The 17,437-nt window shown below is 44.6% G+C and overlaps 2 protein-coding genes across 4 annotated transcripts in view; one reads left to right on the forward strand and one right to left on the reverse strand.

Annotated features, from left to right (window-relative positions):
• Positions 1-5,430: 5,430 nt before the first annotated feature.
• Positions 5,431-7,759, reverse strand: cox6b2 (cytochrome c oxidase subunit 6B2). Its single transcript, XM_030369801.1, has 4 exons — positions 7,589-7,759; positions 7,013-7,129; positions 6,231-6,331; positions 5,431-5,679 (listed from the first exon to the last, which is right to left on the reverse strand). Exons 2-4 carry the CDS (start codon positions 7,113-7,115, stop codon positions 5,626-5,628), a joined length of 258 nt encoding a protein of 85 aa, XP_030225661.1. The 5' UTR covers positions 7,116-7,129; positions 7,589-7,759; the 3' UTR covers positions 5,431-5,625.
• A 1,680-nt stretch (positions 7,760-9,439) lies between these two features.
• rasip1 (Ras interacting protein 1) overlaps positions 9,440-17,437 on the forward strand; it is an 8,361-nt gene continuing 363 nt past the window's right edge. The window contains exons 1-16 of one of the 3 annotated variants that reach the window (XM_030370927.1): positions 9,440-9,780; positions 10,499-10,529; positions 10,649-10,770; positions 11,076-11,527; positions 11,740-12,000; positions 12,353-12,591; positions 12,698-12,862; positions 13,408-13,612; positions 13,821-14,122; positions 14,223-14,384; positions 14,986-15,026; positions 15,289-15,443; positions 15,618-15,730; positions 15,909-16,203; positions 16,959-17,122; positions 17,244-17,385. In XM_030370927.1, coding sequence (XP_030226787.1) covers positions 10,649-10,770; positions 11,076-11,527; positions 11,740-12,000; positions 12,353-12,591; positions 12,698-12,862; positions 13,408-13,612; positions 13,821-14,122; positions 14,223-14,384; positions 14,986-15,026; positions 15,289-15,443; positions 15,618-15,730; positions 15,909-16,203; positions 16,959-17,122; positions 17,244-17,385 — 2,818 coding nt within the window. In that variant the 5' untranslated portion in view covers positions 9,440-9,780; positions 10,499-10,529. The remainder of the gene's footprint in view (positions 9,781-10,498; positions 10,530-10,648; positions 10,771-11,075; positions 11,528-11,739; positions 12,001-12,352; positions 12,592-12,697; positions 12,863-13,407; positions 13,613-13,820; positions 14,123-14,222; positions 14,385-14,985; positions 15,027-15,288; positions 15,444-15,617; positions 15,731-15,908; positions 16,204-16,958; positions 17,123-17,243; positions 17,386-17,437) is intronic. The other 2 variants (XM_030370925.1, XM_030370926.1) reach the window with 2 other exon arrangements.

The raw sequence follows: 17,437 nt of genomic DNA on the forward strand, positions 1-17,437 counted from the left end.
TTTTCGATCTCATAGATCCCATGAGCTCTACCGGAAGGGGCGTGACTTCGCCACTCCATAACGCCCACACACACTCACACACTCACTCATGAATGCGATCTGCACATAAAACAGACTCAGATGCAAGTATTATGACTTGTCGGAAACAATGGCAGAAGTACTGAGAAAAGCAAAAAAGTGAAATTTCACGGAGGTTGAAGTGGAGACACTTGTGGGTGAGATGGAGGCCCGAAAAGTAGTTTTGTTCGGCGGTCACGGGATTGGGATCGCCAACAACAAAAAGCAGAGTGAGTGGCTGTGTCACGTTAAAATTGTACCGGGGGCGAAAATTGTACCGGCCTACGTCATCAGTTGTTTACATCTTGACAACCTGCCTGGCAACAAACGACGCGATCGTCTGTTGCCGGGCAGGTTGCAAAAAACATTCGGCTCATGTTTCCAAAAGGCGAAATAACATAATACAGATAACGGATCGCTAGATAACACTTGTTTTTACTTTATATTTGTATTGTATTTAATTGTTTAATCGAATAGCAACAGACGACGCGATCGTCTGTTGCCGGGAAACGGGCGATCGCGTCAAATGACGTAGGACGCGAATGTTCAAGAACCTTCCTACGTCATTTGACGCGATCGCCCGTTTCCCGGCAACAGACGATCGCGTCGTCTGTTGCTATTCGATTAAACAATTAAATACAATACAAATATCAAGTAAAAACAAGTGTTATCTAGCGATCCGTTATCTGTATTATGTTATTTCGTCTTTTGGAAACATGAGCCCAATGTTTTTTGCAACCTGCCCGGCAACAGACGATCGCGTCGTCTGTTGCCAGGCAGGTTGTCAAGATGTAAACAACTGATGACGTAGGCCGGTACAATTTTCGCCCCCGGTACAATTTTAACGGGACAGCAGCTGCAGCAGTGAACACTCTGTAAATTATTCTGATTAGGATTTAACGCATGATACGGGTTGAAATTAAATTTATGAAGGGCGATGATAAAACATAATCGTTCTTCTCACTCTACAATTCTTCGGTCTGACTTCAGTTCACCACCACACCATCTGTGTCGCCAATTCTCCTTTTCCTCCAAACCATGCGTACGCATGGGTCAGAGTTTGCTTAGGGCTGCGCACATTTTCCCGTCAAGTTGGTTTTTTATAGATCACAACCTTGGCGTGGAAAGTCACGTACGCCAATTTCAGCCCCTTTTTGTGCGCACGCAACGGTTATAAATGAGACCCCAGGTGAGCCTTGAACTGCGATTTGTCAGAAAGACGTAATAGCTAATAACAACATTGAAGCCTTGTGCAGGCTCGAACAGAGTGACACACAAACACACACACACACACACTTTTAAGGAGTTTTCCTTGCTTGTCCCAACAAGTTCTTGCGGCGTGCTGTTGTTTTGTTTCCGGTGTAGCTCCGGTATGGTGTTGTCGTTTTTCTAACGTGACTAGTTGTTGCTAGGCAGCAAGTGAAAAAACGACAACGTTTGCCAAGCCAAAATAGCGTTAATCGCACGATAAAAAAATTAACGCTGTTTGCGTTAACACCGTTAATAACGCGTTAAACTGACAGCACATATATATATATATAATATATATATAACTAAGTATGTATATGTATCATATATATATATATATATATATATTAGAGCTGTCAAGCGATTAAAATATTTAATCGTGATTAATCGCATTAATGTCATAGCTCTAATTAATCGCGATTAATCACAAATTCTTTTTCTAGGCTAAATATCCCTTGATTTTTTTGTCCCATAATTCTTCTCATTTTAATTCTCTTATCAACATGGTGAAGTGCATCGGCTTGCCTTGTGCAAATGATTTTTTATTGATAACAACATTGGCATATACACTGATCAAAACAGGACGATACAAAAAAAGAGCCTATAGTGCAATTAAACGACTGCTTTGAACAAATGTCATTTGAACATAGCAGTCAGGCTACTGCTTCTTTGTTTTGAGCCAAAGAAAAAAAATAAATTTTTTTTTTTTTTTTTTTATAAAATAATTGCGTTAATCGCGCGATAAAAAATTTAACGCCGTTAAATTTGGTTTGCGTTAACGCCGTTAATAACGCGTTTAACTGACAGCTCTAATATATATCTATATATATATAGATATATATTAGAGCTAGATATATATTAGAGCTGTCAAGCGATTAAAATATTTAATCGTGATTAATCGCATTAATGTCATAGCTCTAATTAATCGCGATTAATCACAAATTCTTTTTCTAAATATCCCTTGATTTTTTTGTCCCATAATTCTTCTCATTTTAATTCTCTTATCAACATGGTGAAGTGCATCGGCTTGCCTTGTGCAAATGATTTTTTATTGATAACAACATTGGCATATACACTGATCAAAACAGGACGATACAAAAAAAGAGCCTATAGTGCAATTAAACGACTGCTTTGAACAAACGTCATTTGAACATAGCAGTCAGGCTACTGCTTCTTTGTTTTGAGCCAAAGAAAAAAAAAAAAAAAAAAAAGTCTTTTTTTTTTTTATAAAATAATTGCGTTAATCGCGCGATAAAAAATTTAACGCCGTTAAATTTGGTTTGCGTTAACGCCGTTAATAACGCGTTTAACTGACAGCTCTAATATATATATAAATATATATATATATATATATATATATATATATATTAGAGCTGTCAAGCGATTGAAATATTTAATCGTGATTAATCGCATTAATGTCATAGTTAACTCTAATTAATCGCGATTAATCACAAATTCTTTTTCTAGGCTAAATATCCCTTGATTTTTTTGTCCCATAATTCTTCTCATTTTAATTCTCTTATCAACATGGTGAAGTGCATCGGCTTGCCTTGTGCAAATGATTTTTTATTGATAACAACATTGGCATATACACTGATCAAAACAGGACGATACAAAAAAAGAGCCTACAGTGCAATTAAACGACTGCTTTGAACAAATGTCATTTGAACATAGCAGTCAGGCTACTGCTTCTTTGTTTTGAGCCAAAGAAAAAAAAAAAAAAAATATATATATATATTTTTTTTTATAAAATAATTGCGTTAATCGCGCGATAAAAAATTTAACGCCGTTAAATTTGGTTTGCGTTAACGCCGTTAATAACGTGTTTAACTGACAGCTCTAATATATATATATATATATATACATACACATACATATTTAAATGTATTTATTTTGTTAAATATATATTTATTTATTATATACGGAGACCACCAGACCTCCTCGAAGCAACGAAAATGGTAAAAAAAAATGGTATTGGTTCAAGATGGCTGCATGGGCGAGAATAGGGACATAGTGCATACCGTCAATATGAATTTCATTCATATATTATATATATATATATATGGTAATTTCATGGATCCCTGTGAGACCAGGGGCCTCTACGAATAGTCAAATCTCCTAACCTTTATGCCTCCTTTCCTTAACCTTTGTGGAATACGACATCGGGTCGAGAGATGAAAAGGTGCTTCCTTTCGAACATAGGAAAAAGACAGCACTGTTTAAAATGAATTTGACTCCACTCTTCCTAACCGAAGTCATTGCGCGGCGGCGGGTATTGCGTCTCTGTAGCGCAGGGGTCACCAACCTTTTTGAACCTGAGAGCTACTTCATGGGCACTGAGTCATACGAAGGGCACCCAGTTCTATACACTCTTCTGGAATAACAAATTTGCTCAGTTTGCCTTTAGTTATATATTACTATTAATGATTAATGATACTCATCTATGTGAAGACATGTTAATTAATTAAGTCATGTTAATGATTTCTCACAATAATTATCAACAATGACTTAAAAAAGGTGGGAAAGAGTTGTCCAAGAATGAGTAGTGCTATTTTTAGAACAGGCCTGCGGGCGCCTCATGTGTTCCTTGCGGGCACCATGGTGTTGGTGACCCCTGCTCTAGTGTGAAACTATAATTTTCTGAAGATTGACTAAAACAAGTGCTCTTTGATCCATGCATTCTTGTCGTATCGATTACATTTTTTTTATCGCAAACTCTGAGAATAACTTAGGTCGGACTTGGCCAACGGGAGGAATGCCACTTGAATTCCATTTCACATGTGAAAAAAAAGAGGCTAAACTTGTGTTGATGTTGAAATTAACTGCCCCCAGTAGTCTTTCTTAAATGTGAAGTTGCCATTTTCTTTTCATATGGGCTATTTTCTGCTTACTAAGCAGCAATAAATTAATTCATTTATAATCAAATAATGTTTCTGGAATTGGTATCCATTATTATCAGTTGTATTTTCTTCTGTTTTACCGAGTCTCTCATGCATCTTCGCGTAGTATCGGTAAACTTTGAAACGGTGGCATGTTCCTTTAAATATTGCCGCCGTAAAGGATTATGGGATACCACTATCTCCTTTCCTTTCGCATAGGAAGCTCAGGATTAGCCTATGCTAAAGGAGGGTTAAAGGAAGCATCAAGGCTCCTTTTCTAAGCATTTTTAGAATTCAAACAACCTTTCCTCCAAGCACTTCCGGGTCATCTCCATAAGAAAGGAAATTTCCTATGCAAAAAAGAGAATTCGTAGAGGCCCCAGGAGTAACCTATGCTAAAGGAGGGTTAAAGGAAGCATCGAGGCTCCTTTCCTAAGCATTTTAAGAATTCAAACCACCTTTCCCCCAAGCACTTCTGGGTCATCTCCATAGGAAAGGAAATTTCCTATTGGAAAAAAGAGAATTCGTAGAGGCCCCTGGTTTTTAAAACCGGCATCTGTGTGTGTGCCACGGAAAATTAGTGTCATTGACTTGCATTGGAGCGAATTCCAATGGAATATCACGGACAATTTAAGAGATTCTGTGAGGCCAGCACAGATTTTGAGATAAGCGCCCGTGGTCGACTCGGTCGTTGAGACGGGGGATCTGTGTGTGTGCCATGGAATACGAGTGTCATTAACTTGCATTGGAGCAAAATCCGTGGCCATATCACAGAAATTGGCGGGTTTCCGTGGGGATACCACGGATTTTGAGTTAAGCACCCGTGGTCATTTCACGGAGACCCGGTTGGGGAAATGTTTGTATCACTACTGCAATCTACTTCGACTAGGCCGTCACGACAACATTGTGAGATTTGATTTGCGGTCCTTTACCCAAGACTAGCCTAATGAATAAAGTGCCTTGGATTACTCACATTCTTCACCATGCAATTTTGGTGGTTTGGTTATTGGGCAGGTTTTATGGCTAGACTTCATGACAGGGTCTATAATTTTTCACAGTCCTAAATAACTATATGGTACCACCATAATATAACCAAAGTAATCCATCAACTATGCCACCACGCGTTTAACAATGGAACTATTTCAACGGCAGTATTACAATTGCCTATAAACACTGCCTCCCTGTGGACAGAGTGGAGTATATCAGTTAATGGTAAAAATCAAATAATTGCAAAAATAGTGCGAAGTTGAAGGTTTGCGGGGAAACTCCAGACTTTATTGAACAGGAAAAAAACATGTACGTGTTTCAGTTTATATATAAATGTCAACATAGCAACATCAGATTAAATTATTTATTATACTTAATCACACTACAGAGGTTAATCTCCAAGAAACAGAAAGTCTTGAAGTGGAAGGTGGAAGTAGAGAGTCGGCGGGCCATTTCAGATCCTTCCGGGGAAACTTCCTGCCTCTATCTGCTCATCCCATTTGCCAACCTGAAGGAGACATTGACCAAGTCTGTTAAAGTCCCAATGTATAAGCCACTGTATTAAGCGTCTCCCAGTCAGTAGGCGGGAGACTATCAGAATACAAAATAACACTCTAAAACATTGTTGTGTCCACTCTAGCTGCCTGTGCCAGTGTGTTATGTGAACCAGCTTACCTCGGCTGGCATCGGTGGTAGGGATAATGTCTTTACTAGTACGATTCTCAACAAAAAAGGTACGTGATCCAAATATTTTTAAAACGTTTCATATAGCAGTTATAGGATTTTATAGATAACATTGAAATCCCATCAATCCGCATTGACTCGATATGTCAAGGTCATTTACAGCTACAGGTGAATTGTTACGTGTAGCTACCTCACACATTGGTGTATTTCAACATAATCGAGACACAAAATTATAATGATTTGATACCAATACTGTGTGTTGTACAGAGTTGTATTGGCAACTAAAGAGATCAGCATGTTCAATGTCGTTTATAGCTTATGAATCCTTTTTGAATGAATCCTGAGGCACTAGTCTCATTGGAAATGCATGCTCACCCAGCTCATGGGGCAGAGGCTCTTGTAGACCCTCTGGTACCACTGACACGGAGAGATATCCTGGCCTTTCTCCGTCAGCGCCTTGTTGCATCGGTGAAAGTCTGGAGACAATGACACAAAACACTGAATAATGGCTTCTTGGGGGCAACTTTGTAATGAAAGCAAAGGCCACTAAATGCTAAAGTGAAGCAATTTTTTTACTATGAACCATTGTAGTGTTGAACTTCAGAGTAGGATTATCTAGAAGGTTTTTGTGCTCCATAATGTGTAATCAAGGATTATGCAGCACTCTATTGCTAAAGAACTTTTATGTGTCCAACACAGGAGGATAGTGGGGGAATACGAGAGGTGTTAACACCTAGACGCTTTGCGTCAGAAATACCTTTTGATTAATGGAAAATTGTGAAAGCAGGCTTTTGAAATCATTACATTTTCAGATACATGCCAGTCTGACCCATGTCCCCATATGTGCCATGTCCCCGAGGGTTCTTCACAATTTAAGAAACACATTGGCAATTTTCTCTGTTTATAAAGATATTTGCCTTATATTTTAGGGACTTGATTGGATGTCGATATGGCCAGGCATCTAAAAATATAGCATGTGAATATCAACCCATGTGCTGATTACAACTATAGTCCTACGGATTGCGTTTAACCTCATACAGAGGTAACATTACACATGGTAAAATGATCAGCCAGTTAGCGAATGATCGCCACCCACTCGTCATATTACCAGTAGTATGCATGTTAGTACCACAGTAAGTAAGTAAGTAAGTATCTACCCAAGTAGTTCTGGAAGCAGTTTCGTGTCTGGTTGGTGTTGGGGAACCGGGCATCAAATGGAGCCGTCCTGTAGTTCTTGATCTTCTCTTCCATCTCTGCCATCTTGATGATCAGCTCTAATCAATGCAAAGTCAAAGATTGAAATAACTCGTTGCTTGTCTAAATCAGCGGTGCTCTTGTAAGTCAAAGTGCATCACATTGAGTTCAGCGGCTATATTCAGCCCGGACATTAGCATCGTTAATCAAGATACAATCAATGCCGAATCACCATAAAACAGTGGGTGTCCATACAGCATTTGATCCTCTCGATGTATCGTTAGCCTTATTGCATGTTAAAGACAAAGAACGGATTTGTGTTTATAATATCATCTAATGTCATGCATCTCCGACAGGCGATAGTTAGCCTCGTCCCTTAGCCTTGACAGCAGTTAGCCTTAGCCCGGAGGACAAGCTAAGGTCAATATCAGATCACATTAACATAACTAAATCCATATACTGCAAACCCATTCGATTCTATCAACATTGTTAAATAACACTATGATATGATCGTTTAAAAGCAAAGACAACGGGACAACCTTGGTAGCTTGTATGTCCTTTCGTGAACTGCAGACCTCAGCTTCTTCCGCTCAGACGCGCAGTGAACTCTGGGACATCGTAGGATGTGACGTGAAAGCGACGCGCTGAAGCTGCGTTTCGTTGATTTTGATTTGTCCTTGCATGTTGGTTCTGCATAACGTGAGATTCGTTTTTAGTTTATTTATCTACTAATATGTGTATTATTTTTTAGCAAGTAATTGTAATTACAAGGACCGGCAACATTCACACATTTACAATGTCAGTTATTTTACAAAAATGTGTCAATAGGATGCCTAAAATGCATTGGATTTCCTAATTGGATAAATGATGTAATTTCAACATGGATGGGGAATGCGCTCATCGGCATGCTGCAAGCCCACTAATAGTGCCGATAGTGCCGATAGGGCTTGTACATTTCAATGCATCATGGAATTCTTTGTTGGCGACACTCGCCATATTAGGACTCAAGAGAGTTGTAGCACTGTAAAATCCTAATTCAAGATGAACAGGGGTTAATTTGAATACTAGGTTTCCACATCTTGCATGAGAAACCCTGTGGAACTTTCAAACAATACAATGTCTACCGATTATAACAAATAATTTCATGATCACTAATGACCAACGAACAGTTACTACTCACACAATACCTAATATTCTAAGGCTCCTATGCTTCCAAAAATAATGAACATTGCTTTGCAACGTTGGGATAAACAATCCGTATGGGATTAAGATACCTAAACCACATTGGATTATGGAATACATGATGTATACATGGGAATGTTCTCCATAACATGCTGAGAGCAAACATTATACACTTACATTTCGTGCATTTAGCAGACACATTTATCCAAAGTGACTTACAACGTTTAATACAAACATTGACACACCGACGGTGGAGTCAACCATGCAAGGCAACAGCCATCTCGTCAGGAGCAGTAAGGCAATCTGCTCAGGGACACATCAACACTCAGCTAGAAGGAGCCGGGGATCGAACAGCAACCTTACTAAAAGCAAACCAACCAACTAGTGCCCATATCAGGCAGATGGATTTCCCCAACGTTGCCCAGCTTCATTTCTTGATTGCTCATTACGGCCGAATAAGAGCTGTACATTTTAAGCCAATTTATGTGCTCCTTATGGGGTATTCTCTGGAATCCCTGCATTTTTTTATATTCCCTGCTTGAGGTGCTCCCCCCGCGACCCAACCTCGGATAAGCGGATGAAGATGAGATGAGATGAGAAAGTTAAAGCTACAGAGATGGTTTTTCTAATCAAGTATCGAGTGTATCTTTCTGTTGCTGAATGCAACCATTTTGTTCTTTAAGTCTTTCTTACTCTATTTTCCTGTTATAGAACAGGCCAAAGGTCGCACATGTTTCTCCCCTAACATCCTTTGTCCCAGTTTCCTTCTTCCTCCTTTCAGCAAAACCCCTCAAACTCAAACAGTTTCAAACCTCAGAAACCACAGAATGCTGCTCGATGCTCTGTGGAAACTATGTACGCACACTGAGAGAATATCCTAGCTCTGCCTTATACCAATCACACATTTGTAAACTTCTAAATTTGAGAAAATGGGCAGACAAACAGATCGATATAGATATAACTATATATATGAATCGATAGATAGTATAATAGATAGATATAATAATCAAATAATTGATTTATCTATGTCTACTTCCTACAATATTTCCAATATGGCCTTGAGGATCTGAACACGGCTGTCGTTTTCCCCTTCTCCTAGTCCGGACCAAACCTTCTCTCTCTCTCTCTCTCTCTCTCTCTCTCTCTCTCTCTCTCTCTCTCTCTCTCACTCAGGATATAGGTGTTGTCCACTGCAAAGGAAGGAAATTCTGTCACTCAGAACAATGGGCCTGTTTCTCTATCTATAGACCAGTGAAGCTGAGACCCGGACTGAGAGGCAGCCATTTTCGGGTCTAGATAAAAGAAAACAGAAATATCGAGGTAAGCTAGATCTACAACGGAACAAAGTAACAGACATTTGTAAATTACTGAAGGTTGGGTTGAACATCGACCAAGTGAAGGCTTTTGCAAAATGGAGTTTTTATTTGGCGGGAACGCAAGAATCCAAAATAACTGAGCTGCGATCGGTCGCATATTTGCATTCATGCAAGGAGAAGGTCTATCTTGAAGGATTTAATTGAAACGATCAAGGGATCAGCACTGGAAGTAGGTAAGTGTTTACTTTTTATTTAAATGTATTTTTCTTTTTGTACACTTTTTTTCAATTGGGTCTGGTAGGAATCTTAATAAATCAGTCAATGGAGACTCTAACAACACATCCTGTTGAGGGAAACAAAATGATCATATTGAGGCCTTACTTTCTTTTAATTAGAATGTTTTTAGTTTTTGGTTAGGAAGGTTCATATGCAAGGAGAGGATTTTCCTGAGGGGAACTATTGCTTCCTCCACAATCCAGTGATTCACCTGTTGAAGACTATCCAAAGTCCCCAAATCCTGAAATCTGGTGGTAATTCACATAGTCAGTGAGCCAGTAACCCTTAGAGTGGGCATTTCCCTTTAGTTGCAACAGCTCAACCTGCGTCCAACAAAAGATGCTTCCTGTTTGGGGAATGACAAATTGCACACACACACACACACACACACACACACACACACACACACACACACACACACACACACACACACACACACACACACACACACACACACACACACACACACACACACACACACACTTGCACATGCACATAAACACAAAGAAACACACACAAATAAAAACACACAAACACACATACACACAAATCTTTCGAAAATTTGCTAATGCTTGGTCTATCAGCTTTGTTTCTATGCAACATGTTGACATCCCACTGCAATGTTGGTATTTCTTGCTGATGATATCATCCCATTGTCTGGTTATTCTTCCTTAGATTTTTCTTCGCACACATTCCTCACAACAAGGTGGGGAAAGATGAAAGGAAATTGGCTAATTATTTGGTGAAAAAAAAAATCATTCTTTAGGGGTTCAAACACCATCTGGGCTCTCCCACCGTAAACCTTCTGTCCTCCTTTGCCGTCAGATGGAGGAGTCGGGCAGTCCTCGCTTCAGAAAACTAAATTTCCCAGTAGGCCTGTGGATCCACTCTCCCAGGAAACATTTTGCCAAGCTTGGTGGCCGCTGGCCCAGTGCAGTCTCCGTGAAGTGAGTTTGTAGCTCTATTAAATGTCCTTTTTATCCTGTGCTTGTACTTCCTGTAGGCTGGTTCACCTTTGTCGGTTGGTTGGTTATGTTCGAAGTTAAACCCTTTGAAAACGGGCGTCATTACTAGTTCATCAAGCTGTCACAGTGTTTACTGAGCCCCGGAGCTTTGGCATGCTTGTTATTTTAGGCGACATTGCTTGTCTACCTTTATTCTGTCATCATTTACAGCTGGCCAGTCCTTTCCTTTCCACTTCCTCTGGGCTCCATCCTTCTTCCCCTGGCCTAACCCTCCCTGTTATTCCCAGGTCCACCACTAGCTCCGACGCGGCCTCCCTGTACGAGGCCCCGACAGCACCTTCCTCCTCCCTCTCGGCCTCCACCCCCTCGCTGGCTTCCCCCGCCCCATCCCCGTCTCCCTCCCCGGCCTTCCTGCGACCCCGGCCGGCCGGGCCCCAGTCCCGGGCCAAGCGCCTCTCGCACCTCTTCCTGCGAGGGCGCTCCAACAGCGACCGGGACCGCGCGGTGGGGGAGAGGGAGCGGGAGCGCTGGGCGCACTCCGACGCCCCCTCGTCACACCACTACCTGCCCCCGCCCTCCTCCACCACCCCGGGCCTGGTCAAGATCTACGGGGATGCTCTCTCCAGCGGGGCCAACTACCGCTCCCTGCTGGCCAACGTGCACTCCACGGCGCAGCAGCTCATCGCCCAGGTCATCACGCGCTACACTGAGCGCGAGCGCGAGGAGACGGAGGACGCAGGTGGGCACTGAGGGAGGGGAGCGGCAGGAGAGGGGGGGGGGGGGGGGATATTTATTTTCTTGTTCGTTTTCTCTTTTTTTTCACCCTAGCCTTTAATCCAAAACAGGGAAGAGTTTGTTCAAAAAGCAAATATGAATGATGTCATATAAACAACAGCAGTGTTTTGGAAAAAGAATGACACCCCCTCCCCAACTTCCTCCATTACCTTCCAGTTCTACAGAAATACAGCCCAGAGGACTTCCTGCTGTGTGATGTCATTGGAAAGCCCATCCAAAGGCCAGATGGGACCGTCCAATGGGAGACCGAGTGCCGGAGGGGCGTGGCTTCCTGGGAATGTCCCCTGTTGTTGGTGGACATGTGGCGGCCCAAGGAAGGGTTTGAGCGGCGTTTTGAAATGCAAAGAAAGGAAGACTATGAGAGAGAGGAGAAGGAAAGGGAAAAGGAGCGAGAGAGGGAGGCAGAGAACTGCCAAGGTACAAATAGGAAAATATACGTAGGTCATGTAAGTCTTTACCATCATCGACATGTGATGGTAACCGTGTGTGTGTGTGTGCGTGTGCGTGTGTGTGTGAGTGGGTGCCTGCTTGTGTGTATGTATGTGTGAGTGTGTGCCTGTGTGTGTTTGCTGTGCGTGTGCGTGTGTCCGTGCGTCTGTGGAGGGACATGCCTGTGTGTGTGTATTTGTGTATGTGTATGTGTGTGTGTGTATGCGTGTGTGTGCCTATGTGTGTGTATGCATGCATGCATGTGTGAGTGCGTACCTGTGTGTGTGTGCGTGTGTGTGTGTGTGTGTGTCTATGCGTGCGTGCGTGTCCTGGTCAACAGGTGTGCGCTTGAGGCGGAGCAGAATATCCTCGGGGGGAGGGTCAGAGGAGGGAGAGCGAGGTCATCGCTCGAGAAACTCCGAGCTCAGGCGGAGCATCAGCGACATGAACCTCAGCCTGCGCCGTCGCCAAGGCAACCATGTCCCAAACGACCCGCGTCTCGCCACTAACGCCCTTAGCAACAGTGGCGCAGAAGACAGGAAAAACACCATGAGCATGATGGTCCCAAAGGGGGGAGAGGTGAGCGGGGTCCGGGGGAGGTTTGAAGAGTTCAAATGAGTTCAGCATTGCTGTTCTTTTGGGGGGTGTTTCCAACAAGACATCTTCTTCATGCCTGCTTTTCTAGACAAGGGGGTCAAAGGTCACCAGTAGAGCTGCGTGGACAAACCAGACGCAGGAGGAAGACAAGGACTACTCCAGCTGTGACCTGGAAGTGATGTCACAGAGCTTGATCCTCCCGCCCACCGACAGGCCCTATTTCCTGCTGCTGCAAGGTTACAATCAGAGCAAGGCAAGACATCATCTCCCCTGCCCCCCTCCCCCCTCTCCCTCAGATGTGTCATTCAGATGGAGAGGATGCGTGGAGATTACACACAAACACTAACAACACTTAGGATATAAACAGGCACAGGGCTGCATGTCATCGTTGATGACATCATGCCTGCATGTCCCTACTAATCGCCACATACCATCAGTCATTTCCATTCCCTCTACAACCCTCTCCCATTCAAAACAAACTCGGTAGCAACAAACAACCTCACAGCAGGGACAATAGCACAACAAGCCCCTCTGTGTAAGCCACTCCAGGGCTCTGAATGACTCACACAGGTGGCCATTGTAGCGACCTGGGACACACTTCATATGCTTATCTGGATTCAATTCAACATCTGAATAGTGTCTGTCTTCAGTGATGTGTTGTGTGATACAAAAACCCAAACACTTAAAGGATAACAGACCTCCCTGACTCTCTCTATCTCTTTCTCTATCTCTCTCCCTCTCTGTTGTGCTCCCTCCTTGTGCTCTCTATCTCTCGCTCTTTGTTTTGGTTTTGTGCAGGACTTTGTTTTGTATATCATGGCGGGGCACACCCATGTGTTTGGGAGGAAGCCCACAATGAAGGAGCGAGAGAAGGACAGAGAGAGGGAGAGGAAGGGCAAGAGGCCGCTGAAGGTCGACACCTTCCTCTCTGCGCCCGACGTGCTCGCCAGACACTTACTGGTTAGGAGGGACTCCGCTGTTCCCGGGACCCCTCCTGGACAAGGTGCGTACCCCTCTGTCTGCCCCCGCTTAACAGTATACTGAGGAAGGATTCCTTCTCAAGGTTTCCTCCCTGGGATTTAGGAAGTTGTTCTTGCCCTCAGTTAGGAGGGGGTGTCAGCGTGATACTAATGAAGTTGGCTTGACTTGGCCATGTCTACGCCCCCCTGCTGGGTTCATGACACCGGACATTCGTCCTGCTCTGTCCACAGCTCTGATGCGGCCCTTCAGAGGAGGGGCCGTCACACACAACGGCCTGGCCCTGTACCGCGAGGCCGCCCTGAAGCCAGGGGACGTGGTGGGTCTGGGGGGCCACTTTATCTTCCTCTACCGTGACCCCCGCGTAACCCCCGCTCCCCCGCTGGCACTGGCCCTGCCCTGGCAGGCGGACGGCGGGCCCTCCACCTGCTGCCCCTCCGGGCTGCTCGACCGGCAGGAGGCGCTGAGGACCTACCTGGGGTCGCCCGAGGCCCTGCTGAGGTTCCACCCCCGCCACGCCGACAGCCTGCTCCAGGTACAGTCACAGAGGGGACGACCGTCTTCTGAAAACCAGGAAACAATCCCCACCGGAATGGGACCGTGATTCATGTTTGTGTGTTCGCTGTCCCTCGTAGGAGATCATCTCAAAGAACTCGTCCCCTGACTCAGGAGGGGGGCCCCTAGCCCCGGCCTACCTCCTGTCCATCATGATCGACCACGCCTCCAAGCACCTCGACCCCGCCCTCACACCTCAAATACTGCTCAAGGCTGCCAATCTGATCAAAGGAATCGTCTGGGTGAGTAAACCTATCACAGCTTCGGCCCCGGCGCTGCAAAACCCCTCTGTGCAAGCCCCTCTATCCATCCTCCGGTTGTCATATCACAGCCTTTATCGTTATTGCTAGGAACTCCCATTTATAATACAAGAAAACACTAAAAGATAGGCTTCTTGGAGCCCAAGAGGATTACGGTTAGGAAGTAGTGTTAATAATATTTATACATTACGCCCTAAGTACAACACATTAGCAAATGGATGGAAGTCGATTCGCATCATCACATCATCCCCTCCTTCGTCATGACTGCAATCACCGACCTCCCACCCGCTCAAATGAGATTTGATTAAGAAAATAGGAAAAGGAGTCCAGATGAGCGTAATAACCCGGTCATACGGGGAGACAGACAGACCGGACATGTGCACCACTCCACTGTGGCCTGTTAGCTTGTAGACGGCAACATGGATGATCTGAAGTCACTTCCCTCCTGCTGGAAAATGTGCTGTAATTGTTTTTGGCTGTGAGTCCAGACTTCAACCCCCCCCCCCCGTTCCCCTTCATCCACCCAGCTCTAAATGGAGACCTTACTCTTTCTCCTCTCTTCTGTCGCCAATTCTTTTCACAGGATAACATCAAGGAATTTGGGGATAAGCATCCCACGCAAAAGTAAGATACTTTTTGTTACGTCACGTTTCCTCTGTTTAGAGATTTGTTCTACTACCGCTGAATGATTCACGATATGTTTGTCGTTTTTGCTGTTATGGCGCAAGCGAAATCTGCACCAAGGTGGAGTGGGCTCATAAAAACGTTAACGAACGCAGTTGTTTCTCCTCACAGTGTTTATCCGCTAACATAACACTAGAAAACAGGAACTTGGTGTTCTCCAGCAGCATGTAATGGCTGACATTATGGATTGTGTCGTGTTCAGCTCTACAGAACCAGAGAGTGAGCTCTGTGCCCCAAATGTCCAGAAGCTCTCCTCTGACCTTCGACCTCTGATGTTCTGGATGTCCAACGCCACCGAGCTTCTTAACTTCTTCCAAGTAAAAGTCGAGACCATGGAGAAAGAATGGGAGTTTGAGGGTAAACAAAATCATTGAAATCTCCAGGTTGTTATCTTTTATGATCAATTTAGCAAGACGTTGGGCCTCACAAAAAAAACAACTATCTGATACAGTGCACGTTAAAAAGTACAACACAGGCCCTTATCCAATGGGTTAGCAATACTGATTCTTCCAAATCATTGTGTCCTCAAAGCACCCGGTGATCCGGTGCTCTCAGCGGACATGGACGTCTGCTCAGAGGCCCTGGCGCAGCTTGATGATGTCATCATGCACACCTTCCAGCAGTGTGTGTACCACCTCACCAAGGTAAACCATAAACAGAACCAGCATCCCTATTCAGTATCTCCTTCCATCATTCTGACCTCAACCCTTTCTCAGTACCCAACCTCTCCCTCGACTCATGGTGCATCGCATCTGAAGTGACATAAAAACCCATTGAAGGCGAATTACCGTGTGTGTGTGTCTCCTTTCTCTCTCTGCAAAGACCCTCTACTCGCTGCTCCCAGCCCTCCTGGACACCAACCCCTTCTCCAGAGAGGAGAAGGACAAGGAGAGGGATGGAGCGAGGGCTGCGGAAAGCGGGGACCCCGCGGGGGGCGAGGGCGAGGTGGACGACGTGTCCGCCCTGCCCCCCACCGTGGCCGGGCTGGTGGAGGTTTACCGCTGCTCCCTCACGCTGTCCCGCGAGGCCTGCCTCTCCCCCCCGCTCACCTCGCAGACGTTCGGGTACCTCTTCTTCTTCACCAACACCTCCCTGCTCAATACGCTGCTGGAAAGAGGTGAGCTCTCCTCTTGTGCTCTGGTGCACACGGCCGTTGACGGATCTCATTGACTCTGCATGCGGCACTCTTGAAATGCATTGTGGGTCCCTCCGTTCTGTCGGCTCTGTTGCCTGTGTCAAAAAGTTGAGAAATGTTCAACTTTTCAGGCAGTGACGGATCCGTCGGCCAATCAGATCGCGTCCCCAATATGTCAGACACGCCCTCCAATATCCGTCGACGAACGTGTACATTGTGAACACGGCATTACTGGTAGTGCTCTGTGGTCGTTTGGTGGAGTGGTTAACCGACGCAACTAGCAGTGGAGTTTACTTTCCTCACCTTGATTCAAACACGTTGTTTGATTCCATATACATCAATATGAATCGAGATGGGGAGTTGGCTGGGTTAGCATTAACTTTCCGTTAGGCACCTCATTGACTTGCAGGGTTACAGTAGCCTAGCTGCTCTTTATGTGAGGGATCTATTTCAAAGATTACACCCCATATTGTATCTCCCTCTCAGGCAGGAGCTAGCCTAATTAAACTCTGCAGACATCTTCTCCCTTTAAGGAGCCGGTATAAGGATGCTCAAGGTGGCCTACAGGTAAAGCCCAGGACTTGGGCATTATACCCAGTATCGCAGGCTATGGCTGGGGTCAAACACCCTTACCAATACACTAATGTGTAAACAATATCCCTACACTTTACCATATCCCTATAATTTATCACAAATATGACTATGTTTTCATTTGTTCTGTTCATTCATCTTTCCAGACGGCCTGTTCTCCTGGTCCAGAGCAGTCCAGATCCGCACCAACCTGGACCTGGTCCTGGACTGGCTGCAAGGAGCCGGGCTAGGGGACATCGCGTCTGAGTTCCTGAAGAAACTATCAATCACTGTTAATTTCCTGTGTGTGCCCAAGACCCGCCTCATCCAGGTAATACACTGATATCATGTATGAATGGGCAAACTGTTCATCCAAGGGTGACATCTTCACCTGTGTGGAGGAGGAAGAGGCCATGTTTTATGTTATTCTGCATCTGTCTTGACTCTGACAGTCTTCGTGGGGTAGCCTGCTGGAGGAGCACACCTTGTTGAGCCCGTCCCAGCTGCACCACCTCCTCACCCACTACAAGCTGGGGGCTGCCCGGGCTCCTCCAGCCTCCTGGGCACCTCCTCCGGGAGCAGAGCTGAGTGGAGGTACGAACACCAGCAACTTCATGAAAACATAACCTAGAACATAGTCCGTCGT

Source organism: Gadus morhua, chromosome 11 (assembly GCF_902167405.1).
Source record: "Gadus morhua chromosome 11, gadMor3.0, whole genome shotgun sequence".
Taxonomy (NCBI): domain Eukaryota; kingdom Metazoa; phylum Chordata; class Actinopteri; order Gadiformes; family Gadidae; genus Gadus; species Gadus morhua.

What these genes read in the sequence shown, in the direction of transcription:
- cox6b2 (XM_030369801.1), bottom strand. Translation starts at nt 7,115, where the DNA reads ATGGCAGAGATGGAAGAGAAGATCAAGAACTACAGGACGGCTCCATTT. An exon ending in CTGCTTCCAGAACTACTTGG is followed by an intron (nt 6,332 to 7,012) that starts GTAGATACTTAC and finishes CATTGTCTCCAG; the next exon opens with ACTTTCACCGATGCAACAAG. An exon ending in GCCTCTGCCCCATGAGCTGG is followed by an intron (nt 5,680 to 6,230) that starts GTGAGCATGCAT and finishes TGTCTCCTTCAG; the next exon opens with GTTGGCAAATGGGATGAGCA.